Genomic DNA, 27,889 nt, shown 5'->3' with positions numbered 1-27,889 from the left:
CCTAAATAATACCTGCTCTGTGGTGGTCTACAAAGCATGCAGAGAAACAGATGGACTACAGTCAGTAATTGTAAAACTACAAAGTGTTTTTATATGGTAAGTGGAGCTGATAAAATGGACAGTGAGTGTAGAAACAAGCAGTTTAGTAAAAGTGAAGACCAGTAAATAGTCAGAATATTCTTTTATTAATGTACAGAAAGTTAGTCCATCAGGTTTTTTTTTTTAAATAAACTCTTTAATGTACAGCTGGTTTCTCATCAAAATCGACTTCAGTTCTAAACAATTGTACATATTATTAGAAATGTTGAATAAACAGACATATTCAAGTATATATATCGTCCTACTATTCTTTAGTTTTCTTTTCCTGGTCTTTACAGTACATACAGTCGGTATATACATCTCAAATAAAGCCACAACAGCAAGAATCAAATAATCAAAACAAACAAACAAATCAAAATCGAAGCAAACTAAACGATAGTGATGATGATAGAACCCCTGACGTGGATCCACTTATCCTGGAGTAGCTGCCTGGACAAGTTACTTCTTGAAACTGATTGTAGACTCAAAGTAATCATTTTAGAATTATCTATTAATCTAAAGTCAGGAGCAAAGTGTACACGGTTCATCCTGAAATCTCCACCAGATTCTGCCAAACTACTTTTATTTTTAATGCAAAGGGATCCGTGGGGGGAAAACAGGCCTAAAAAAAATGATGTGATGATTTTAGAGCTGATTGTGCGTTTTATTGTTGGGTTGTGTTGAATGGAGGGGATTTTAGGGATTTCTCCACAATCATTTATGTTTTCCTGTACAGTACAAGCACGTGAGGATGAAGACTTCACTAATAATCTACTTTTATTTTATGTTGTCTGTTCTGTCATATGTTGTGGGTTTTTTAGATGTAAGAGCAGGACAGTGAGCGGAACAGTGAGCACCCTGTTATGTTTTGCAGTCAGTAAAAAATGAATGGAAGCTCTGAACCTGAAATCAGCCTGGAAAAATCATCAGGCCAAAACAATAGAAGGCAAAATTTGCCATTCTTATTCACTGATGCATTTTCTCCCGACTCAGCGTAGTCAATCTGTCTTCCGCTACTGGTGGATCCCTGATTGCAGTCGAGGAGGGTATATTGCTGCTCACACCCTTAGCGGATCCTTTCTTTTTCACCCATGCACTCTGCACAGGCGCCTCGATCTGCTAATCAGGGTCCTTACATAGTCCGGTCATCCCGCCCTAGTGTAATACATTTTAAATATGACTGAACATTGCCTCTAGTTTCATTTCATTCTAGTTTTATTTTGCCTGCACGTTCACCATCAAGCCAGAGAGTAACGATACAAATAAATACGAGGGATCTTCAAAAAGTTTCCTCACATTTATATTTTGGTTATAAGCAGTGAGGGTGTCAGAGACTGAGAGACGCTTATAGTCCTGATTTAGCTCCATCTGATTTACACCTTCTTGGATGCTCAGAGAAGCTTTAAGGGGGAAGAAGAGTTTTTGACAAGTTGTTTATTTATTTACTTATTTTTAATGAAAAGGGATCCATGTGGAATAAAAACAGGTCTAAAAAGAGTGAAAAATAGAAAGTAATGTGATCATTTTTGAGCTGATTGTGTGTTTTATTGTTGAATTGTGTTAAAAGGAGGGGATTTTAAGGAAAAATCAGAAACACAAGCATTATTTTCTCCACAATCATGTCATATATCTTATATCTTCCTTTACAGTGCAAGCACGTGAGGATGAAGACTTTACTAATAGTCTACTTTTAATTATTTATTTTTGACCAAAATGTTGTCTGTTTTGTCAGATGTTGTCAGTTTCTTAGATGAAACAGCGGAACAGTGAGTGGGACAGTGAGCGGAACAGTGAGCGGAACAGTGAGCACCCTGTTTTGTTTTGCAGTTAGTAGAAAAAGAATAGAAGCACTGAACCTGAAATAAATACATTTTCTTTCCTATTTATTTCTTCATTTTCTCCCATTTTCTCCCGATTTAGTGTAGTCAATCTGTCTTCCGCTTCTGGTGGATCCCTGATTGCAGTCGAGGTGGATATATTGCAGCTCACGCCTCCTCAGACCCACGTTCAGTCCTTAGCGGACCACTTCTTTTCACCCATGCATTATGCACATGCGCCTCTATCTGCTAATCAGGGTCCTTGCACAGCGTTTGAAGACGTCCGGTCGTCCCGCCCTAGCACACACGGTGGCCAATTAGTGTCTGCTGCAGGCACTGCTAATTATGCCCGCTAGATGATGCCCAGCCGACCGGTGGCAATGCAGAGTTTTAAGGGTGTTACTGAATACTGCCTAATATTTGCAGTTTCCTTTGATTCTAGTTTTATTCCGCCTGCACGTTCACCATCAAGCCAGAAAGTAATGATACAAATATATACGAGGGATCTTCAACAAGTTTCCTCACTTTTATATTGTGGTTATAAGCGGTGAGGGTGCAGTAGGAGGAGGAGTAATCGGTCGTGTCAGAGAGACCGAGAGACGCTTATAGTCCGGATTTAGCTCCATCTGATTTCCACCTTCTTGGACGCTCAGGGAAGCTTTAAGGGGAAGAAGATTTTCATGTGATGATGATGTGAAAGCAGCGGCGCATAAGTGGCTACGCGCTCAACCAGGCGGCATTAAAAAGTTGGTACGACGCTGGAAAAATGCATCGGAAGGTGAGTTTAAAAAGTGCAGAAACGTTTTGAAGATCCCTCGTATTTCCAGAACGAGTCCGGATCTCCATCCTTAGAACAAAGATTGTGATTGGTGGAGATCACTTGTAGATGAGCGGTCCAGTAAAGTCAGGCTGATTTCTTTCTACGGGGTGAATACCACTGTTTGACTGTGCTCATGGTGAGTTTATATAAAAACATGTTAGGGATTTAGCCCAGGAACCTCACTGTCCAGCCATATAGTCACCCGAATAAGAATAATAACTTTAAGAAATGATATTACTGTCTTTCAAATACGCTTCAGTAAAGCAGGCTCAATAGCCGCTCGGGTGGGGCAGCGGTAAAACACGCTAACACACCAGAGCAGGGATCTACGATTGACTGTTGTTCACAGGGTGGGATGAGCCGGACCAGGGTTCCTCATAACTGCTGATCAGGGTGTGGCTCTCCGTGCACAAGGCTGATCCGCATATGAACTCGCCTCGTGCAGGTGAAAAGATCAGTTGCGAAGCTCCTCAGTCAGCAGAGGGGGGTTGTATCGGCAGAGGTGAAGCGTAACGCAATCGGGGGAATTGGATACGACCAAATTAGGGGAGAAAATTGGGGGAAAATTCAGAAGAACGGCTTTCAAAAGTTAAACAAGTTAAACCGTTAACCTGGTGGTGTTTGATTACGTACTGTGATGTTTTGTGTTTATTTCTGAATATCGTTTCTAACTAGGGATTAAATAAAGAAGTATTTCTAACTAACTGCAGGTCGTGCACGTGGACTGACCGCGTTGAACCGGATGTGATTGTAATGTAAACATTCTGCCTGACTTCATGCTACGATGAGACCGATGAGGCCGCGAGGGCACTACGAAGGTGCACGTGGTTCAGAAGTTGACCGAGCACAGCTCTTGTTCTTCTCACCCCTCGACTACAAGCGCTGCAGGAATCAAACCGACCACACGGTGTGCGTTAGGTTCACACACACACAGCCCTTAAATATCCGCCGTCACCCCGAGCGCCCTCACAAAGAGCACAGCGAGCTCATCTGCTGCACTTTGGCCAGGTCTGACAGCAGCTGTTTGATTCGGCACTTGAGCTGAGGGAGTCTGGCCAGCGGGTCCGGAGGTTCCAGCTCGCCCGTGAAATCCAACCAGCTCTCCAACACTGAGCAGAAACAAGAAAAATACATGAATATCGGTTCTTAGGATTGAAAAACATAAAAAAATTTACTGCACAAGAAAATGTGCTTCATTTTATGCACATTTTACATCAGTCATTAAATGACACTCATAAATGAAAAGATAGAATAAATAGAAGCTACAATACACAGCACAGCTACCTAAATATTTTATGTAAATCTGAATTATGCAGCCACTGCGCGAGGCTTCATGTTCTATCTCAAATACGAAAATACTCCTACTCATACCCGGGTCCACAGAATTGTTAGTTTTCCGAACTCAGTTACCCGAGTCGTGTTTTAGCTGCTTTACTTCCACATCTTGAGATTTTCACTAACCGATTGCTAATGCCATGTTCACACTACACGACCTTTAAAGTCGTCGGGTCGCTGTACGGTTCACACTACACGACTGGATCTCTTGTAATCGGGAGTCTTTCAAGTCGGTGTTTCAAGCGATAGGGGGTCACACACTACACCGTCTATCGCCAACTGGAATCGCAGGCGAGCTTCTCTGCTCTCCCAAACTAGGTTTAGTCACTAAAACACACGCGAGAAGTGACGAGGGGTTTAATGACACCACGTCCAAACGTGCACGTCAACAAGTAGCGAGCGATCAAAGTTTGTGCGCTGATGTGCAGCGTAAAATCAAAGAGGAAAAGTAAGTGAATCTGAGTGGATTTGGCAACGTGAACAGCAGGGATTGTTCTATAGTGAGTTGGAGGTTAATAAATATTTTTGCAATGCAGCGTGGGTGTTTTGTAGAGAACGATCAGGTCAGAAATACTGTATAGCTTGTGTGTGTGCTGATGTATTCTGATATAAACTATATTACGCCCCTGTCCCACCTTTTTACACTCCTCCCCTGCGTTTCCCCTCACACCGTATCTTGCGTTCTCATTGGCTGTTCGACATAGCACTCACTGCCAGTCGGGCAACTCAGATTTAGATATCTGACATGCTAGAAATCTCGCTTCGGTCGAGCCGGCGAGCCACTCGGATCGAGTTCACACACAGTGATCGAGAGCCGAGTTTCGATCGGCGAGCGAACGCCGAGTTGCTCCCGAGCCGGCAAATCTACCGCCGACCAGCCGCCGGGCGAAAATCAGGGCAAAAGTCGTGTAGTGGCCGCTCAGGTGGCGCAGCGGTAAAAAGAAACGCGCTGCAACCAGGGCTGGATTCTGAGAACGTGGTATCGAATCCAGCCTTGCTTTACCGGTTCGAAGCCGAGTGGCTATATGAGCAACGATTGGCCGGTTGCTCATGTGGGGGGTGGGACAAAGAACCGGATGTGGGTCTCTCTCTGTCAGAATGCGATTGCGTTCTCTGCCGGCTGATTGGAGGCGCTTACACAGAGATGGGAGAGGGTGCCCTTAGGGTGTGTCTCTCCGCATGCAACGCTAGGTGGCGCCAAACTCGTCAATGTGTGGGTGGCAAAGATGCATCTGGCTGCTGCTCGTGTTTCGGAGGGGATACGGGTTAGCTTCAATCACCTCCGTCAGGGCAGGGTTCGGCATAGACAGAGAGGAAGCACGATGCTAATTGAACAATTGGATGCGCTAAAAGGGGAGAAAAAGGGGTAAAAAAAAAAATAATAATAATAATAATAATAATAAAATAAAATAAAAGTCGTGTAGTGTGAACTAAACGTAACTGAATTGCCGTAGCATTGCTAGTGTAACAGACTTTTCTGTGGTGTAGTGTGCTGACAGTGTTTGACGTGTGTGTTTCACGTATTGAGGCATTTTGTCCCTTCGTTGATTCCATAATCAGTGTAAAACTGTGCTTCTCTACACACGTGATCATCTCTGTGCTGCACCTCAAAAGAACAAGCCAGTAAAGTATTCTGCTCCTCGTAGTTTGTCTATGTTTAGTTTATTTCTTACCTTATAAACTCAGCAAACTCTAAAGATGATCAGTTACGCTAGACGCCTCGTAGTGTGAATTAACCAGTAAACGTGAGGCACTTGAACGCAACACGGAAGAAAAACGTTGAATCGCTAAACCCAAACTTTACAGTTTGAATTTCTCAGCGACTTGTATTACACGGCAAAAGGCTCGTTTCACGGTTCGTGATGGGATTTTCACAGGCGTGAATTAGCTAGGGTCTAAACTAGAGATGCGTGAGTACCGATACTGGTGTCGGGTATTTGCCCGATACCGCGCTCATTAACTCGTACTCGCAAACGAAGCTCCGATACTAAACATCCGATACCGTGAGCCTAGTGCACGTCGCTGCGTTATGCCTGGTTCACACTACACCATTTTTGCCCTGATTTTCGCTCGGCGACCGGTCGGCGCTAGATTTGCCGGCTCGGGAGCGACTCGGCGTTCGCTCGAGTTTTCTAGCACGTCAGATATCTGATCTCAGATGTGCGACTGGGAATGAGTGCGGTGTCGAACAGCCAATGAGAACGCAGGATACGGTGTGAGGGGAAACGCAGGAGAGGAGTGTAAACAGGTGGGACCGGGGGATAATATAGTTTATATCAGAATACATCAGCACACACACACACACGTTTTACAGTATTTCTGACCTGATCGTTCTCTACAAAACATAACAACAAAACACCAACATTGCAAAAATATTTATTAACCTCCAACTCACTACAGAACGATCCGTGCTGCTCGTGTTGCCAAATCCACTCAGATTCATTTATTTTTCCTCCTTGATTTCATCACATCAGCGCACAAACATTCATTAAACTTCTCGTCACTTCTCACGTGTGTTTTTGTTTTTAAAGAAAAAAAAAGGTATTCTAAATAGGTATTGGTATCGGTATCGGCAAGTACAAAAATACATGTACTCGTACTCGTACTCATACTCGGTTGGGAAAAAATGGTATTGATGCATCCCTAGTCTAAACGCTATCATGGGCTTGCCAGTTTTAAAAAGCATGGACTAACAAGAGTGTCTAAGCTTAGACGGCCACGACCTACAAATTCTGCTTTACAAAAGAGACCGGTCCCTCAAAGTCTGTCTGGTTCCTTCTTCTAAATAAACGCAGCTTCTTGAAAAGCAGTTTCAGCATTTTTTATACTGATAACAGACACCCGACCGGCCGAAAGCACAGCTGGGGGCTGTAACTCTGGATCCCAGCTGTTGTGGGCTAGCATAAATCTAAACTATATTGTGTTTTATTGTGGTTAAAGCGTAATAAACACGAACCGACCGTCCAGCTCTTTCTCGATGAGATCCATGCGGCCGGCTACTTGGTTCTGAACGTCCTCTATGTGCGTCAGCAGGTTCATCTGCCACTGCAGGCAGTTTCTGGCCTGTTCCACCTGCCCGGCGCCGCTCTCACGTACACAGCCGGACAGAGAGATGGCGCTGCTCACCTGTACACACACACACACACACTGTACTTTGTAATATCAAAATAAGCTTAACAGACATTTGATTAAACATGAAGTGTATTTTAAAGAACTCGTGTTATGTTTGATACGGTAAATATCAAAGTAAAATATAAAGTACGCATAACCCAGCTACCTCCTCCTCCTTCGGTATAAACGGCAGGGTCTGGGAGGCGGTCTGGGAGCCCTGCTCCAGTTTGTGTTGATGGCCCGTGCTTGAGGGCTTCTGGTAACTGTGCTCGCTGGTGATGTAGGTCTCAGGATTCGGGTGCTGGTTGTTGCAGTGCTGAAACAGGATGCAGTCCGGGACCCCGCCCATGGGCTGGTCCTCGTCCGAGTTCACCCAGGAACGAGCCCACAGGTGTAAACTGGGATTGTTTTTTTTCCTGAAATGTGAGAAACAAAACAAACACTGAATAAACACAGATAACAGACATTCACTACACTATCTTTCAACCACTGTATGCATTTTTTAAATATATATATTTATGCATTTAACCGCCTTTTTCTTCTAATTTAGAAATGTCAATACGCCGCTGGGGACCCCAACGGCGTCCAGGGATGATGTATGGTCGCCTGACACACACTCCCTCCAATGTATGCGCACACCACCAATCCCTCCCTATTCACCCGTACTTTGATGGATTTGAGGGTGAAGAGAGTCACCCTGGACAACCAAGGGTTGATAACCCCACCCTTTAGTCCGGTCTTTTTACCACCCAGCAGACTGAAGGCCGATTGTGCCTGCTAGAAGGCACCCCAGCCCTCATTGACATTTCATGACTCTTCGTGCTTTTAGACAAACACTGTACATAAATTTATGTCTTGGTAGTTTGGACACCTTGGTCAAAATCCATGTTTTGTTGTTAACACGTCCTCTAAATTATAAAATAAAGCAGCACCTCACTATTTGTACACAATTCGACCCAGGAGGCTGTTCGAATTGTGATTTGTACATATTCTGAATCATTTTTCCCATAAGTAATAATGTCAAGTGGATTATTATTATGTTTTCCAGCTCGTTTTAACATTAAATAAACAGCAATCGATCCACCACGTGTTAGATATGTAATCTAGGAATTAAACAGTGGTGTCCAAACTGGAAATAAGACTGTAAATATAAAGCAGATATTGGACAATTTAGGCAACAGTTCATTCACTCATTTATCTATGTTGCTCTTACTGTAGGATTTCCATCTTGAGCTGCAGACCATGGAGCACCTTTTTAACACTGTAAACGTCAGCCAGTAACTGATGGGTGGAGACGATCTTCTTGGCGTTCTGATGAGAGTAGTTCTCGGCCAGCACAGATAAGCCGTACATGTGGCCCTTACAGAGCCAGTCTTTATCATGACGGTATTTAAAACTCCATCTCTGCCCTATTAAAATAAACAAATCAGCTTAAATAGCAGCATGAATACGATCAGAAACATCAGATACATCTAAAACGATGTATTTATTACCTGGTGGGTCTCTACAGATGTAACAGATATACTGGTCAGGGATGCTGTCCTCTAGGAGTCCCATACAGACACTGTGCTGCCAGCACATACACTCCTCACACTGGGTTGAGAGGAACAACTATAGTATATAAGTATTGAATTCATAGAACTGAGTGAATATTTATCAAAACTTTAAATCCATCCTTGACGGAAGGGTTCCTTATCTGGTGGGCTTGCATCTATAACTTGAGACTCGACCCCAATGCAATGGCAGCTGCACTTAAATAATAATGAATAAATAAATACAAACTAATACACTGCTAACACACACCTACACTGACAACGACCGGCCAGGCACCTAATGGCTAGGCCGAGGAATGAAGGGTCGTAGGGTCTCCTGTTAAGTGCTGCAGTTACGACCTCTGCTGGCTGATTAATGGTACCGCACAGAGAGCCTAAAGACTCGTGACTTGTCTCGGACTCTAGCCTAAAGACTCGGGACTCGACTCGAACTCTAGCCTAAAGACTCGTGACTTGACTCGGACTCTAGCCTAAAGACTCGTGACTTGTCTCGGACTCTAGCCTAAAGACTCGGGACTCGACTCGAACTCTAGCCTAAAGACTCGGGACTTGACTCGGACTCTAGCCTAAAGACTCGTGACTCGTCTCGGACTCTAGCCTAAAGACTCGGGACTCGACTCGGACTCTAGCCTAAAGACTCGGGACTCGACTCGGACTCTAGCCTAAAGACTCGTGACTGGACTCGGACTCTAGCCTAAAGACTCGTGACTCGACTCGGACTCTAGCCTAAAGACTCGTGACTCGACTCGGACTTTAGCCTAAAGACTCGCGACTTGAATCGGACTCTAGCCTAAAGACTCGTGACTCGACTCGGACTCTAGCCTAAAGACTCGGGACTTGACTAAGACTCTAGCCTAAAGACTCGAGACTTGACTAAGACTCTAGCCTAAAGACTCGTGACTCGTCTCGGACTCAAGCCTAAAGACTCGTGACTCGACTCGGACTCTAACCTAAAGACTCGTGACTCGACTCGGACTCTAGCCTAAAGACTCGTGACTTGACTCGGACTCTAGCCTAAAGACTCGTGACTCGTCTCGGACTCTAGCCTAAAGACTCGGGACTCGACTCGGACTCTAGCCTAAAGACTCGGGACTCGACTCGGACTCTAGCCTAAAGACTCGTGACTTGACTCGGACTCTAGCCTAAAAGACTCGTGACTCGACTCGGACTCTAGCCTAAAGACTCGTGACTCGACTCGGACTCTAGCCTAAAGACTCGTGACTCGACTCGGACTCTAGCCTAAAGACTCGTGACTCGACTCGGACTCTAGCCTAAAGACTCGTGACTTGTCTCAGACTCTAACCTAAAGACTCGTGACTCGACTCGAACTCTAGCCTAAAGACTCGGGACTTGACTCAGACTCTAGCCTAAAGCCTCGTGACTTGACTCAGACTCTAGCCTAAAGACTCGTGACTTGACTCGGACTCTAGCCTAAAGACTCGTGACTTGTCTCGGACTCTAGCCTAAAGACTCGTGACTTGACTCGAACTCTAGCCTAAAGACTCGTGACTTGTCTCGGCCTCTAGCCTAAAGACTCGTGACTTGACTCGGACTCTAGTCTAAGGACTCGTGACTCGAATCAGACTCTAGCCTAAAAACTCGGGACTTGACTCGGACTCTAGCCTAAAGCCTCGTGACTTGACTCGGACTCTAGCCTAAAGCCTCGTGACTTGACTCGGACTCTAGCCTAAAGCCTCGTGACTTGACTCAGACTCTAGTCAAAAGACAGTCAGGAGTGGAGGTGAAATATGATCAGGGAACTGGATATGACTAGATTGGGAGGAAACTGCATTAAATAAACTCATTCAGACCCTTAATGTTGCCACTCGGCTGCCGTCTAAGCTTTTTCCTGTTTTTCTTAAACATCATATGAACAGATGAAGATAAATGTGAGTCTTATCACCTTAATTCTTTAATTCTTACAATTACAATAAACTTAATGCTAATAGTTGACCGAGATCAAGTGTATTCAAGTTTCTGTAGTCAAGTGTGTGAAGTGACCTGAGAAGAAGTCCTGAACTGATCACAGGACTAAAAAAAAACACCCGGCTGACCTGAATCATGAAGCCGTTCTCTTCGTCCATTTCACAGATGCAGCGGACGATTTCGTTAGCCGAATCGTCCTCCTCGTCCTGAAAGTCGTCCATCAGGAAGGAGTCGGGATCCTGAGCGTACTCGTCGCCACTAAAAAGCAGAGACTCTGTGGTGGAGTCCTCCAGGAAGTCTATGTCTGATAGATCTGGGAAGACATTATATTATACGCTTTATCCCTGACTGCAGTCGTGGTCTATCGCTGCTCACGGCTTCTCAGACCTGTGCACAGCCCTTAGCGGAACCCTTTTTCACCCATGCACTCTGCACAAGCGCCTCTCTATCTGCCAATCAGGGTCCTTACACGGCGCTTGAAGACCCCACCCACATAGTCCGGCCATCCCGCCCTAGCAGAAATGTGTCTGCTGCAGGCACTGGCAATTATGCCCGCTAGACGGCGCCCAGCCGACCGGGGGCAACACCGGTGTGCTAGTGGAATATCCCGCTGCGCCACCTGGGCGCCTTATAAGCCAAAGTGACTTACAGTAATGTGACAGTTTACTGTCTGCGCAATTGAAAATTAAGGGCCTTGCTCAAGGGCCCAACAGCGGCAACCTGGCAGTGGCTTGAATGAGCGACCTTTTGATTGCTAGTGCAGTACCTTAACCGCTAGGCTGTTTGCCATATTTGCCGCTGACCTTTTCAAAGCTCCTCCAATGAGATGAACTGTTTGATACGACGCGGTAAAATCAACTCAGGCCGTACGAACAAAGCTTAACGTGACTTATTGTACTAAAACAACGAGGAGAGAACTTATGAGCAGTAATGATGAAGAGAAGTTTAGTGCTCCTGTCTCCTTCTTTTACTACATTAAACCACGTTAAGCTTTATTCTGAACCAGAAGCGTTTTAGACTCTGGGAGAAGCTGATTCTGATTCTCACCGTTTCTCCAGAAGCTGGAGCTGTAACACAAGTTTAAAAGTGAAACAGTGAGAAAAAATCCAGATAAACACAGATACACGTGGAGCTGTAACCCCGGATCTGACGCTTATTCCACACTGATGCAGATTCATCTCATATATTAAAAAAACCCTGCTCTAAGAGCATGTAAATAAAGACTCACTCTCTCCGGTGAGATCCACTGACAGAATGGCACGAGGAAACTGGAAGGCTGCGTGTTTGGAGAAGGAGCTCGAGGAGTAACGATGAAGGTAGGCTGAACTCTCCACAAACGACAGAGACATATCTTCAAGATCGGAGTAACCTGTGAAGCAGATACGAGGTTCAAGTTATGACACACCAGAGCAGCTTCAAAACAGATCAAAGGTTTTATTTTTCTAACGCATGTTATTTTATTTATTTTATTAGGGTTTTAACGTCATGTTTTACACTCTGGTTACACTCATGACAGGAACGGTAGTTACCGCTTACGCGAGATTCATCAGTTCAGGTTTTCAATGTCAAACAATTTTGTATCTCCAATTCCCCTCACTTGCTTCCTCTCTACTGGTGCTGACCCACGCCCCGAAGACATGAACTTCAGAAGTCAGTCAGGTGTACATCTGTTTAAGGATCACAATTTAAATCCAGGGTTTATATCACCGTTACGGTACTAAACACACAGAAATACAAGAACTTGAACGATGCAGAGCGTCACATCTGAAGCTTCGCTGACTAAACTGCAAACCAATACAAGGTTTTACACATCCAGGACTGGAGCAGTTAAGATGAGCTTTGTGATCCAAACAGCAACAGCACATTTTGTTCACATTTGTTTTCAAGAAAGTTGATTAAATAGTGAAATAATGTTGATGTCTTTACTTTGCCTGCTTTTCATTTTCTGATCGTAACATCGACTCTTAACAGTAACAGCTTATCAGAACTGTAAAATTAAGGCAATAAAAAGAAATCTTATTAATACCGAACAGAATGACGTTCACCCTGTTGGTCCGGCCCTCCACAACAGTAACAGTTTCCTATGTGGCCTCTTGGAAAAAGTAATTGCCCACCCCTGAATTAGACATACATCAGCAAGGAAATCACTGCTTCTATTTCCAACACACGGGTGTTTATCGTCTGTTCATCGTGTAGTTATTTTATTTAAAATCCTCCCGCCGGTCCGTGAAATTATAATTTTATATGAAACCGGTCCGTGGTGCAAAAAAAGGTTGGGGAGCGCTGCGCTAGGGTGTTATAAAAAAAACACAACAGCTTTCTTACAGTGCTGTTTGGATTTCTTCTTCTTCTTTTTCTTTTTCTTCTGTTTGATTTTAAACAGGTCTTTCTCTTTTCGGTCTCTGCGTTCTTTCTCTCTCTTTTTCCCTGCGAATGGAAGGACATACATTCAAGAATAAGTGCACGATAGGCTATAGTGACATTACGTTTTCCTAAATGTATAGAAAACATCCTTACCGATGAGCTGGCACTTCTCTTCACTTTTAATTTTCCTTTCAGTCTTCATAGGTAGTCCTTAAAAATAAATAAACAAATAAATAAACACACAATGGGAAGAGGTCATACTGTGATACCTGTATTATTGCGCAATATTGGCTTTATTATACGCTTAAGTGTGGTGGGTTTCATTTCTTTACCCATAATTCATCAGTTTAACACTATCATGGCCAGTTTTGTATCTCCAATTCACCTCACTTCACTTGCACGTCTTTGGACTGTGGGAGGAAACCCACCCGGACACGAGGAGAACGTGCAAACTCCACACAGAAAGCACCCGGACAGTTCCACCTGGGAATCGAACCCAGGACCTTGTTTCTGTGAGGCGACAGTGCTAGTACCCACCAGTGTGCCACCCTAATTCTGTTTATGACAGAAATGAAGTGTTGAAGTAGGCAGGGGTAGCTTGGTGGTTAAGGTACTGGACTAGTAAAAACAGAAGGTTGCCGGTTCAAGCCCCACCGCTGGCAGCTTGCCACTGCCCTTAACCCTCAATCGTTTGGATTGTATACTGTCACAGCGCTGTAAAGCTGTAAAATGCTGTGCTACCATGATAATACATTTAAAAAGTGACACCGACACTCGGAGCTTGATCTACCTGTATCCAGGTGTTTATCTTTCTCTGCGCCCCTCTTAAGGAACTTGTCGTGGAAGCTCTCGAAGGTCTTTTCCCGGGGTACTGAGGACAGCGAGACTTCGGTGCTGTCGGAGCTGATGGACGCAGACGATTGCTTTTTCTTACAGAACTTCGGAGGCTTCGGGCAGGAACCGGAACCGGTACAGTCCAGCTGCAACGTCTGGCCCTGCGGAGACAGAGCTGCAAAGATGGACAGAAGCGTTAAACCCACTGGAGAATCAGTCCGGCGTGAGCAGCTCAGAAACACCTAGTGGCCAAAAGTATGTGGACACCTGATCATGAGTTTGTTTGAGGATGTTAATCTGGAGTTGGGCTCAGCTCTACAAGTGTCTGTGGGAATTTGTGCCCATTTAGTCAAGACGTTTAGGACTCTTGAGGTCTCTTTGTGCACGAAGGCACAGTCTTGCTAAAACAGGAAAGTATTTATGTATTTATTTGTCATTTATTAGGATTTTAACGTCATGTTTTAGACACTAACGATGAAACCAGTTCAAGTTTTTAAGGTCAAACACAGTCATGGACAATTTTGTATCTCCAATTCACCTGACTGCACGACTTTAGACTGTGGGAGAACATGCAAACTCCACACAGAAAGGACCCGTACCTCTATACCTGGGAAACGAACCTAGGACCTCCTTCTTGTGAGGTGACAGTGCCACTCACTGAGCCACCGTGCCACCCAGGATGGGAAAGAGCCCTACTCCAACTGATCCCACAAAGTTGGAAGCATAATTTATTTTATCCTTTAATTATTTACACCTGTTAGCAATGGGTGTGCCAATAGGAATAACACCTGAGGTCAGTCAATGTTTAGTGCCCACATACTGTAATTAAGCTAAAAATGCCACTTAGACTTGTTATAGGACAAGATTTCAAGAATAGATCTTGACTTTCACCACAAACAGACGTACAGGAGGATGAGGAGACCGTCCTGCGTCTTTTGGCGTCCGGTATTTCCAGCACTGAGCCGACGGGTACGGTTGCAGACGTGGCCCTGGTTCGCCCCCCTCTCTCGGGTGAGCACATCTCCCGCTCTGGTTCCTTATCGGTATTGTGGTAATATTTCAGGTGGTAATCCAGCAGCTTGGCTTTGCGGAACGCTTTAGAACAGCCAGGAATTTGACACTTGAATTTATGGTCCTCGTTCGGGGACATGGGGTCGTCAGACTGCTTACTTATGACTGTCGAGGAAAGAAACGTTAACCTATTAAAATACAGTAGTAATTAATGAGTAATTAAGTCTTAAAGAGCTTATTATGAATTAAATAAGATTAAAACACATACTGGGCTCTCTGGCGTGTTTGTTGGCTTTCTTGGAAGCAGCTTTTGGACCTGTAGCTGGAGTCAAATATAAAAATACAGTGTGAGAACTGTTAAATTTGCTAATTTGCATTTATGCATTGAGAAGCATCGCAAAAAACGATGAGAGAGAGACAGAAGTGACAAACCTAAAGGCATTCTTGCCAGTCCTATATTGCTTCTGTCCCAACCTTTCAAATTATGTATGTGTGTATTAGGGCTGGCACCGATTCGATACTCTGTATTGGTATCGGTCCGTTATTGGCCCAAATCACTGTATCGAATATCAGAAGGAAAAGAACGTGTAATCCGATTCGATACGGTTGCTTAATGTAATTAACACAATGTAAATAAGGCCATTCAGAAATTTGAATACACCGATCTACTTAAAAGTGGTATCGCGCCAGCCCTAGTGTGTATGTTTAAAATCCATGACGCTCATAAAGTAGAACATTAAACACACTTTGTGTTGTTTTTAATAAGATACCAGTTAAAAACAGCTCACAATTCACTGCTTCCTGTGTTTATTTGCTTTTCACTTACTTTTCAAACCTTTTTGGAACTGGGATTGAATCTGGGATCTCAAAGCTTTTAACTTAAACTCGATTTAACAGATTTCTGATTTAATGGACAAAATCTGGAAAACACAACGTCCGGTCATGACTCGCAAAGAATGACTCGTAAACAACAAGAGTCTCTAGCGTCAGCGTGTGTTAACATTAGTTCCGTGTGACGATTAACCCGTTTTGGCCGCCTTAACCCACAACACACACAATGAGTAAATGTTCCAGCCAGCTTCCGGCGTAGTGATGAAGCGTCGCTCCCTACTCCCTACACAGTCTGAATGGGACGCTCCTACAGAATCGGCGCTAACGATTGTAAGAGCCGCTTTTTGAACCAATCAGAGCTTCTGATTTTAATTGTTAGTAAGAAATGCTGTTATTTGCATTTATTCAGTTTGCGTCACACAGATGACGTGGTAATGAAACGCTCGATCGGCTTTCTAACCACTTCCTGTTTTACTTCACGACCGGGAAAAGTTTGGAGGTTTTTAATTATAAGCACATTTACAAAATAACGGATTCTGTTCCTAATGGGACGCACGCTTATAAATGTAATAGCATCTGGAAGAACAGAAGCTAAGGTAAGCAGCGGTTATGATTGTTTTTGCTGTGTTTGGGATTTTGGCCGCTGTGCCGTGATTTATCGAGCGCTTTTGTTCTGTAATGAAAACAAAACGTATCAGTTGAAGCTTTTAACTGGAACCTTCTTGTTACAGAAATTACATTCATTTACACAATGAGGAGGAAAGTAAAGACACGAAGTGAAACGGCTAAATACACTCGCTAATCTGTTGTTGTTTTTATCTGAACTTACAGATTATTTCTTTATTTCTACACTACATTTATAATATATGTTTATTATATTGACTCGTGACTCGACTTGGACTCTGAGAAGCGAACCAGGACTCTTGCGCTTGCGCACGTCTCTCTGTTTACATGCGTGATAGGCTTTGTTTAGTCGGGAGACTCGCTTTGTTCTCGCCTTTTTCTCTGTGTTTTATGCTTTTTTTTGCACGTTCTTGTGCTTAGTTCTTGCTTTAAAAGACAAGGGAAGTGGGAAGAGAAAGAGGCATCTAGGTATTGCTGAAAAGTTAGAACTTATTAAGTAAGTGGAAAGCGGTGTTTCTGTGGCTCACGTATGTGGGAATATGATGTAAAGAATCAGACAGTATATACAGTATGTACGCGCAGGTCTGAAAGAGTATGCAGTGAAATTTAGTGTAGAAAAAATAAGGATAATTTATAACGGCATTTTACTGTTGATCATATGTGCATGTTTTGCACTTTTGTGGACCTTAGTGCTGCGTTTTCATATATTTTCGCACCCCCTGGAAAAAAAAACCCTCACTGTTTCGGACAATCGCATTTTACAGACCAGTGCTCCACCCCTTTAAGTCCGTTAAATTTGAGCCATCAATTTGTGTATGCATAAAAATACACTCAACAACACTGATACAGCTAATTAATATTAGGGTGTCGAATAAATTATGCACCATCAGGTGTATAAGATTGGAAAAAACCTCTTTGCACTAATCTTACTTACAGGCAAGCTGTGACCCAGACTCACATGTGGGTCATCATTATGAGCTCACCTGTTACAACAGGCGGCGCCGTCTCTGCCACCGACGCGTGATTGACCAGCAGTGCGTCGGTCGCCTGTTCCTTCTTGATGTCTGCAGACGGAGCCGTTTCAGGAGGAGAAACCGAGGAGGCAGGGGCATCTGTGATCGGCGTGCAGGAGGGTTCGGTCTTCACCACGCAGATGTTTTCAGCATCTCAGAGTAATTGATCATTAAAGCAGGGTTATAATCCTGTTACCTAATTAGTATCTTACATACTCAGTACACTACAAACATTGCTGTACTTCAGGAAGTTTAAAATGGGTTAAACTAGGTTAGAATTGTATTTCGTTTATCTATCCGGTACCTGCTTTCTGAGTGCAGTCTGTCTGCGGCGTCTCAGGGTTGGTTTCCCGGCTTTGAGGTGATGGAGGGCAGTCAAAAGAGATGGCTAGACGCTGAGATCTCCTGCACCTCTGAGGCGAGCTCGCAGAAGCTACAGTCGTGCGCACAGACACACACGCTCAAATGTTAACGTCAGACATAAAAGTGAACTATTACAGAAACATCATGTTTTTAAGTACACACTAGTCAATTTAAGATGGATGGATGGATGATAAAAAGATTGGTAGATTAATGTATTGTATGATTGATTTATAGATAGATATACTGTAGTAACATCAGTAAGCATTATAACTTATTATTATTATAACTATAGCTATTTACATTTATGGTATTAGGTTTCTATACTTAGTAATATAGACATAATAATAATAATAATAAGCGTAAGAATGGGAAAACTATTTAAGCATAATAATAATATAAACATTTAACATAAATAACTATAAATTGGGTCTTAAAGGGTATATAATTGTGTAGATATGAGTGAGGTAGACAGTTTTATGTAGGAGGATATCCTTTATTTGTCATATATACATATACAGATGTACAGTACAATGAAATTCTTTCTTCGCATATCCCAGCTGGTGTTGGAAGCTGGGGTCAGAGCGCAGGGTCAGCCAACTTACGGCGCCCCTGGAGCAGACAGGGTTAAGGGCCTTGCTCAAGGACCCAACAGTGGCTACATAGCAGAGCCAGGATTTGAACCGCCAATCTTCCGGTTGATAGCCCAAAGCTCTACCCACTAGGCTACCATAGTCTCCTGGTCTCCTGTAAAGTGCGTAGGTAAGGTCAAACAAGCGATTTGAATCTTTAGGTCATAATGTTCAGTATTTTCTGATCAATTTAAAACACAACAGTAAAATAAAGAATTAGCTGAGATTGAGAATGCAAAGCTCTATATAAACATAACCTAACATCGGCTTAAAACACACACACCATTTGTCTGGTGTCTGACACACCCACTGACCAAGGGTTCTAATCCATTTTCCCCAATTTTTTCGCAATCTAGTCGTATCCAATGACCCAATCACATTTTGTTTCCTCTACTGACCAAGCAGTGACTGTCACATGCCCCATTAGACACGTGCGCAGATGCCTACCACTTCTTTTCACCTGCATGAGGGGATCGCACAAGGAGAGTCACACACCGATCTCTATTATACCCCGCCTAGGTTAATAGTGATTGTTTAGGATCATTTTGTCACATTATACATACGATTTCATGCCTTTTACTTTTCGTTATCTACCGATGTCTGAAATCCGAGCTCTCTCTCTACAAAGACGCATTTGACGTCATCCTACACTCCCGAGAAGAGGGCGTGTCTGAATTCCTAGATCCCTTAAAATGCTCCTACGGAGGCGCCTTAATTCCGAGTGACGATCTGACTCAATAACGAGGGAGCGTCCGACGCCTCCTCGGCGCTGAGGGCAATCCCAGCATTCAGTGCGGCACGACCTTTCTTAACAAAAAAATGACAAACGTGGCGGACGGATGTAATGCGGAGCAACCAACGGAGTTCTTTTTAAATGTTTAATCCGTATAAAGGTGCATGAGTGTCGTTTATTTGTAAATTCAGGCTGGTCAGGGACAATTTAACCAGTTTAACGTTTTCGGTACACGGAGAGAGGCGTTAGCTGGCGTGCTAGTGGGTTGTGCCACCTCATCCCATTGGTTTAAATGGCACGAGGCTAACTGTGTTAGTTAGTAAGCTAAACCTGCGGTGACGTAAGTAGAGCGTCTAAATAATCCGCCTTATGAGTTCAGGTCTTATATAGAATCCTCTCTACTGAGGCAGCTGATCGGGTAGGTAGTAGGCAGCAAGGCAGCCACATAAAATGTGTGTAGAAATGCCTATTTAATAGACGGTCAGGGATAGATTAAAATTGGACTCATGGTAGATACTTGTGGGTTGAAATATCTGACACTGACAGTGGTCCAGGTAAGGACAAGCCACAAACCACCTACAGGTACCTGGTTGGTCAAGGCTAACCAACAGATTCGCCACTGTGGCTCAGACTGGACAAGTCTAATACCGGTGATGGTTCGTGTACCTGTGGGTGTATCTAGAAGGTTGTGAATTAAGCTGGTTGAGGGTTTCGGCTCTGCTGTCGTACTTGTGCTCAAGCTGCTGTTGGTGGACTCTCCAGAATCGTGCTTCAGTCTGGAGGAGCGAGAGGTACTCGGGGAGGAGCTGATGAGAGATGAAGGTTTCTGGTTCACAGCATCGTCGCCAGGGCAGGTTTCGGCTACTGGACCTCTCTGGGGGTGAAATGCACACGACGGGAGGAGAAAAAAAAACATTAATATGGTGAAGATATGGACACCTCTGGAGAAATTCCATCATTTGTTGATTTAAAGGAATAACATCACATGGAAGAATAATTCTGCACCCTTTATAACACAGTTACTGTTTAATTGTTGAATTAAACATAGTAAAGGTTGATTCCAATGTTTTTCCAGAACTTTCTGTCTTTTATTTGGGAATTTAGACTCCTTAATGGCTGGCTCACTGTTCCTCTAATTGCATCCATCCATCTAATTACCGACTGTCCTCTTCCTTTTTATCTTCCACACTTCCAAACATACTTATCAATTAATTAGTTCTTCCTATAATTTGTCTAAAATAGAAAAAGCTTCAGTGTAATAATCTGTGCTTTGAGTAAGAGGTGAGGTTTAATTTGCTCGAGGATCCACTGGGTTTTCTTTCTTTGCTGCCTGAGGTGGGTCAGTGTTTTTTAGTCCTGCCCTACACAGAGCTTTCTCCGGATTCCCTGAATCTTTTAAGAATATTATGTACGGTAGATGGTGAAAACACTAAATTCAGTAAGAATTTTTTTTTTTAATTACTTGCCACTTCGTTCTGATGAGTGACTGCGATGAGCACACCACTTTGGGTCGAAAAGAAGGCCCGACTAAAGGCTCAGTGTCTGGCCCAGTGATACCCCATGATGCCGTTACCTGTTAACAGCTTATTGAGGAATGTTTAAAATTCTTTGTTCAAAGGCATTGATATTCATTGTCCAGTTTATATATATACTGTATATACAGTGTATCACAGAAGTGAGTACACCCCTCACATTTCTGCAGATATTTAAGTATATCTTTTCATGGGACAACACTGACAAAATGACACTTTGACACAATGAAAAGTAGTCTGTGTGCAGCTTATATAACAGTGTAAATTTATTCTTCCCTCAAAATAACTCAATATACAGCCATTAATGTCTAAACCACCGGCAACAAAAGTGAGTACACCCCTTATTGAAAGTTCCTGAAGTGTCAATATTTTGTGTGGCCATCATTATTTCCCAGAACTGCCTTAACTCTCCTGGGCATGGAGTTTACCAGAGCTTCACAGGTTGCCACTGGAATGCTTTTCCACTCCTCCATGACGACATCACGGAGCTGGCGGATATTCGAGACTTTGCACTCCTCCACCTTCTGCTTGAGGATGCCCCAAAGATGTTCTATTGGGTTTAGGTCTGGAGACATGCTTGGCCAGTCCATCACCTTTACCCTCAGCCTCTTCAATAAAGCAGTGGTCGACTTAGAGGTGTGTTTGGGGTCATTATCATGCTGGAACACTGCCCTGCGACCCAGTTTCCGGAGGGAGGGGATCATGCTCTGCTTCAGTATTTCACAGTACATATTGGAGTTCATGTGTCCCTCAATGAAATGTAACTCCCCAACACCTGCTGCACTCATGCAGCCCCAGACCATGGCATTCCCACCACCATGCTTGACTGTAGGCATGACACACTTATCTTTGTACTCCTCACCTGATTGCCGCCACACATGCTTGAGACCATCTGAACCAAACAAATTAATCTTGGTCTCATCAGACCATAGGACATGGTTCCAGTAATCCATGTCCTTTGTTGACATGTCTTCAGCAAACTGTTTGTGGGCTTTCTTGTGTAGAGACTTCAGAAGAGGCTTCCTTCTGGGGTGACAGCCATGCAGACCAATTTGATGTAGTGTGCGGCGTATGGTCTGAGCACTGACAGGCTGACCCCCCACCTTTTCAATCTCTGCAGCAATGCTGACAGCACTCCTGCGCCTATCTTTCAAAGACAGCAGTTGGATGTGACGCTGAGCACGTGCACTCAGCTTCTTTGGATGACCGACGCGAGGTCTGTTCTGAGTGGACCCTGCTCTTTTAAAACGCTGGATGATCTTGGCCACTGTGCTGCAGCTCAGTTTCAGGGTGTTGGCAATCTTCTTGTAGCCTTGGCCATCTTCATGTAGCGCAACAATTCATCTTTTAAGATCCTCAGAGAGTTCTTTGCCATGAGGTGCCATGTTGGAACTTTCAGTGACCAGTATGAGAGAGTGTGAGAGCTGTACTACTAAATTGAACACACCTGCTCCCTATGCACACCTGAGACCTAGTAACACTAACAAATCACATGACATTTTGGAGGGAAAATGACAAGCAGTGCTCAATTTGGACATTTAGGGGTGTAGTCTCTTAGGGGTGTACTCACTTTTGTTGCCGGTGGTTTAGACATTAATGGCTGTATATTGAGTTATTTTGAGGGAAGAATAAATTTACACTGTTATATAAGCTGCACACAGACTACTTTTCATTGTGTCAAAGTGTCATTTTGTCAGTGTTGTCCCATGAAAAGATATACTTAAATATCTGCAGAAATGTGAGGGGTGTACTCACTTTTGTGATACACTGTATATATATTAGGGCTGTCGAAGTTAACGCGATAATAACGCATTAACGCAATCTCAATTTAACGCGATTATAAAAATTAGTGCCGTTAACGCAAATTCTAGTTCATGTTGAGACTTGACTGGTAGAACAAACGTTTTAATGTCGGACTTGCCACCGTTTTTCATTTGCGGTTTGTTAACATAATGTTACCGAGCGTGGTAGTGTCGTAGTAATGCACTTGCATAATAAAGAAGCTGCCAGTCCTCCATTCACGTAACGCTAGGACGGACACTTAAAAATCCTCCTTTTGGAGTGAACTGGTTTCATTTTTGATCAATATTATTTACCATTGGCTCAGGTACATGTCGAAACAAATGCTTTGTATTTCATTGGTTTAACAGCCTCATTTGACTCCTTATAGAGCTACCACTGGCCAATCGGAGAAGGTCCGCCCTCTAAATGCTAGTCTGTGATTGGGTGGTTGAATTTCGCCCGCCCTCTCTGTTTTGTAAACACCGCGCTACCTGAGTCAATCACTCAGCTCTCATGATCAGGAACGCGGTGAAAATGCCAAAAAGTAAACTTTTGAGGCAGCGATGAATGGACCTAAATATGAAAAGACACAACATTTAGTGAGTAAAACAGTCATTTGTTATTTAATTCTTGCTTAAATTGGTCAAAAACTGTTATATGGGTTCTGGATTCATTCTGTGTGTTGCAGTAGCATGTCCCCCTGTTCCTAATAAGATGTCCGGCTTTTTGGGGTGTAATGTCCTCCTTTTTGTTACTATGAATCTGGCCACCCTAGTCTAAACACACTCAGTTCGTGTAGAAACGTCCATTAAACCACTGGATAGTATTACTGCCTAGTATGTGAGTGAATAAAACTCCCTTACAGTTTTCTCTTGTCCCAGCAGTTTTTAACATCAGTACATTTAGCATAAAATGTGTTCACCATTTTAATTGTAACATTTCACTTAAAAATCCTTGTTTTCTATAACATTTACACAGATTTTTTTTAATGCGATTAATCGCGATTAACTATATGAAATTCTGAGATTAATCGCGATTGAAAATTTTAATCGTTTGACAGCCCTAATATATATATATATATATATTTTATGCATTTACTCCCATTTTCTCCCAATTTTTCCCAGTTTGTCTTCCGCTGCTGGGGGATCCCCGATTTTTTGCAGTCGAGGTGGGTATATTGCCGCTCACGCCTCCTCCGACCAACGCGCAGCCCTTAACTGAACCCTTTTCCACCCAGGCGCCTCTATCCACCAATCAGGGTCCTTACACGGTGTTTGAAGATCCCACCCACATAGTCCGGTTCATCCCGCCCTAGCAGAAGCGTGTCTGCTGCAGGCACTGCCGATTATGCCCGCTAGATGGCGCCCAGCCGACCGGCGGTGTGCTAGCGGAATATCCCGCTGCGCCACCTGGGCACCAGATGTACTACTTTTTAAATTGTCATATTGAAGTTTATTCCCTACAAAAATGTGTTAACGTAATAAATGTGCACAAACTTCAGGTCAAAGGTTTTATTCTCTAGCTTAAATATCCAATTTAACATTTTTTAAATGCAACAAAATGTTTAATTTAGCACAAAATAAAGGGTGTACTAATTTTTTATGTCATATTCAAGTTTACTCCTGGCAAACCTATTATAAAATATGGAATCTGACCAAATGTTCACGAAATTTAGGTCAAAACTATAATACTTTTTGTCCTGTTTTATTGTCCTGCTTAAATATCTAATTTAACAATTAAAAAAAAATTTTAATGCTACAAAATGTTTAATTTAGCATTAAAGAAAGAATGTACTTATGTCATATTCAAATTTACTTCCTACAAACGTATTACAAAACACAGAATTTGACCAAATGTGCACAAACGTATGTAGAATTCTCAAAATGAATGTAAAAAGTCAGTGATAAACGTCCCACCTGTTTTGACGTGATTGTAAGATCCTCCTTGACGTCACCTTCAAAGCTGGGACCTGCTAGAACCATAAAAATATAGTGAATGAAACCACGGCTCATGTGGTTCATATTCTCACAGTGAAACTCTGAGCTGACGTTTACCTGCCGCTTTACTGAGTCGAGCTCTTTTGACGTGGCTCAAACCACCTTCTCTGTTTCTCCTCCGTTTTGTTTTCGCCATCTCGAGCTCCTCCGCAGACGGCTTACAGTCCTCTTCATCAGAAGAGGCTAAACAAGGCAAACAGACATACACCGATGAGGCAGAACATTATGACCACCGTCCTAATATTGTCTTGGTCCCCATTTTGCTGCCCCATACGTAACAAACTGTGCTGCTCTGTGTATTCCGACACCTTTCTATCAGAACCAGCACGAACGTATTCAGCAGTTTGGGCTACAGAAGCTCGTCTGTCGGATAGGATCACACGGGCCAGCCATCGCTCCCCACGTGCATCAATGAGCCTTGGCCGCCCATGACCCTGTCGCCTGTCGACCACTTTTGATAGTTACTGACCACTGAAGACCGGGAACACCCCACAAGGGCTGCAGTTTTGGAGATGCTCCGACCCAGTCGTCACAATTTGGCCCTCATCAAAATTTTTCCTGCTTCTAACATCAACTTTGAGGATAAAATGTTCACTTGCTGCCTAATATATCCCCCCCACTAACAGGTGCCGTGATGAAGAGATAATCAGTGTTATGCCTGGTCGGTGTAAGTGTCATAATATAATATTGGAATCCAAAGTGACTTACATGACAGAATATCAAGCAAGTGATTGAGGGTTAGGGGCCTTACTCAGGAGCCAAACAGTGGCAACTTGGCAATAGTGGCGACTGAAGTGGCAGCCTTCTGATTACTAGTCCAGTGCCTTAACTACTAATCCACCACTGCCACATAGTGTAATCCTTAATACTATTTAGTTGGAAGATAAATATTTACATTGCATTACATTAACTATTAAAGCAGACCTGGGCATTGTACGGCCCTTGAGACATCCCTAACCGGCCCGCATGAGGTTCGAGGCAATTAAAAATCAGACGTAAATAAATGTACATCACACATGCAATATAACAGGATTGATTTTGACGGGAGCGCTGTGTCTTTAAATATCAGTACGTTTCGTTTACGTGTGTGCGAGTGTATCAGCTTCACCGTGATGCGAACAGAACTGAGTGTGACTGACGGTGGAGTTTTTAACAAGACGTGAACTTCTGAAGTATTTATTTACTGAAGTCAGGTGTAACGCTGTTTAAGGATCACAATTTAGGCTTTAAATCGCGGTACTGAACAGAGAAATACAACAACATGAACGATGCGGAGCGTCACACCTGAAGCTTCGCTAACTAAACTACAAAAGCAACAAGGACTTTTATAAAGTTTAACACGTCCAGAACTGAAGCAGTCAGGACCAGCTTTGTGATTTTAAAAAGAATATCCAACAATAACAAAGGACTGAAAAACAAATGTGGTAATTAGACTCAAAACTAAATAGTTTAAAAACCTGCACATTTGTTCACATTTGTTTTTTTTTGCTTTTTATTTGTTTAAAAAGTTAAATAATGTTGATGTTTTTTCTCTGCCTACTTCTAATTTTCTGATTGTAACATCTAAACATTAACAGCTTATTAGAACTGTACAATTTACTGCTTCTCATAAAGAGTGGGCAGCCTAATAATAATAATAATAATAATAATACATTTTATTTATAACGCACTTTACATTTGAAAACAAATCTCAAAGTGCTACAGAAAAAGAGTAATATAAAAAAAACATGAAATATAAAACAAATATAAACATAGCATTATGAGACATACATCATAAAATCAGCGGTTATCTAACAGTCTTATCTTAAGCCTAGTGCTTAAGGTACTGGACTAGTAAATACAAGGTCGCTGGTTCAAGCCCCTCCACTGCCAGATTGCTGCTTTTGGGCCCTTGAGCAAGGCCCTTAACCCTCAATTGCTCAGACTGTATACTGTATCTGTACTGTAAGTCGCTTTGGATAAAGATGTCAACGCTAAATGCTGAAAACGTAATGTAAATGTAAATAAAGAGATAAAATTAATATTGAGCAGAATTAAGTTCACCTCATTGGTCCGGCCCTCCACAACAGTCCCAGTTTCTTATGTGGCCCCTTGGAAAATTTAATTGCCCACCCCTGTATTAAACGGAGCTTAAAAATACACATTTAAAAGGACAAAAGCCCCAAAAATTACACAGTGAAACTTTCTGGAGCGGTTTGGAGTCATTTTTTGACTGCGTCACATTTCCTCCATCTCTGTAAATCTCTGTAAACCCATGAAGTGCTTCGGTCTTTGTAGTGTGTCATTTTTTAATTGTTATGTAGAAGCTTCAGGCTTACTAAATGTGGACCTTCAACCAAAACCTCTAATCCTGTTCATCAACATGTTTATCATACCAAAAAAATGCAGACGTCACTAGTAACTTCTCTAATTAAAACACTAGCCAGGTGAGCAGTCTCTGTTACTGAAGCTCCTGCCATTTGGGCCATAAAAATGAACAGTCCAATCACTTAAACCAGGGGTGTCAAACTAATTTTCTCCGAGGGCCACACCTGCATTACGGTGGCCCTCAAGGGCCGATTGGAACATTTCCTTGTTTTTCTTGGAGGCTAAATTCTGTGTTTGGTGTCAAAATGCCAAATTTATTCTGTATATTTATAACGTATATCTACATTTATATTGTTCTCCTTTACCACAGACACGCCTCATAACATAAGAGACGCACCGCTTTCTCTTCCTGAAGCACAAACTTGTTTTCACTCTCCCATCTTTCATTAAATTTCCTCCTTCTGGTACTTTTTGGGATCATGTGTAAATATTTCTCAGCATCACTTGTTGGAAAACCGCCTCAGTTAAACGCTGATGTGGAAACACTGCCATCTAGTGACGGGATGGGGGGTTTTACAGTGTATTTTAGGACAATCGTACGTCTTTTAAGCTCTCGCGGGTCGCATAAAATGACGTGGCGGGCTGGATTTGGCCCGTGGGCCTTGAGTTCGACGCATGTGACTTAAACCCGACTGTCTATCCCTTCTTATCCAGTACTGAGGTGAATGGGACCAGGTACAGAGTACCAGTGTGTTAGTTACAGCCCTCCTCGATCAAAATTGGAGGTCTGCAGCAGTATACATAGTGACCAGCAATGTGACCAGATCATTGGATACGACTACAAATCTTGGGCACGTACCAAATCTGTCAGAGTCGGCGTCAACATCGTCATCGTTAAGCTCTTCGCTGAGCTCCGTTCTGTCTTCTTTGTTGCTGTTGGCACTGGTGCGTGCCCTACACCCCCCTTTACTTTTGGCTGCCTTCACGAGGGCGATCCAGTCCTGCTTCAAACACACAACATGTCACTTGTAAATGAATTGATATTATTTAATTAACACACACACTATAAATAATGTACACCGATCAGCCATAACATTAAAACCACCTCCTTGTTTCTACACTCACTGTCCATGTTATCAGCTCCACTTACCATACAGAAGCACTTTGTGGTTCTACAATTACTGACTGTAGTCCATCTGTTTCTCTACATGCTTTGTTAGCCCCCTTTC

The 27,889-nt window shown here is 43.0% G+C and overlaps 1 protein-coding gene across 10 annotated transcripts in view; it reads right to left on the bottom strand.

The window, feature by feature from the left end:
* Nucleotides 1-166: 166 nt before the first annotated feature.
* phf20l1 (PHD finger protein 20 like 1) overlaps nt 167-27,889 on the bottom strand; it is a 35,031-nt gene continuing 7,308 nt past the window's right edge. For 3 of the 10 annotated variants that reach the window (XM_062992426.1, XM_062992433.1, XM_062992427.1), the window contains 18 exons: nt 27,520-27,664; nt 24,411-24,536; nt 24,273-24,328; nt 19,709-19,916; nt 17,622-17,750; nt 17,288-17,470; nt 15,118-15,171; nt 14,745-15,014; nt 13,795-14,013; nt 13,158-13,214; nt 12,966-13,067; nt 11,869-12,009; nt 10,769-10,953; nt 8,655-8,754; nt 8,375-8,570; nt 7,328-7,577; nt 7,007-7,176; nt 167-3,824 (listed from right to left, as the gene is read on the bottom strand). In XM_062992426.1, the coding sequence (XP_062848496.1) occupies nt 3,653-3,824; nt 7,007-7,176; nt 7,328-7,577; nt 8,375-8,570; nt 8,655-8,754; nt 10,769-10,953; nt 11,869-12,009; nt 12,966-13,067; nt 13,158-13,214; nt 13,795-14,013; nt 14,745-15,014; nt 15,118-15,171; nt 17,288-17,470; nt 17,622-17,750; nt 19,709-19,916; nt 24,273-24,328; nt 24,411-24,536; nt 27,520-27,664 (2,763 nt within the window). In that variant the 3' untranslated portion in view covers nt 167-3,652. The remainder of the gene's footprint in view (nt 3,825-7,006; nt 7,177-7,327; nt 7,578-8,374; nt 8,571-8,654; nt 8,755-10,768; nt 10,954-11,868; nt 12,010-12,965; nt 13,068-13,157; nt 13,215-13,794; nt 14,014-14,744; nt 15,015-15,117; nt 15,172-17,287; nt 17,471-17,621; nt 17,751-19,708; nt 19,917-24,272; nt 24,329-24,410; nt 24,537-27,519; nt 27,665-27,889) is intronic. The other 7 variants (XM_062992428.1, XM_062992434.1, XM_062992431.1 and 4 more) reach the window with 6 other exon arrangements.

The sequence above is a fragment of the Trichomycterus rosablanca genome, chromosome 3, assembly GCF_030014385.1.
Source record: "Trichomycterus rosablanca isolate fTriRos1 chromosome 3, fTriRos1.hap1, whole genome shotgun sequence".
In the NCBI taxonomy this organism is placed as follows: Eukaryota; Metazoa; Chordata; class Actinopteri; order Siluriformes; family Trichomycteridae; genus Trichomycterus; species Trichomycterus rosablanca.
The sequence above is the reverse complement of the archived record's forward strand: the minus strand, read 5'-3'. Positions and strand labels throughout refer to the sequence as shown.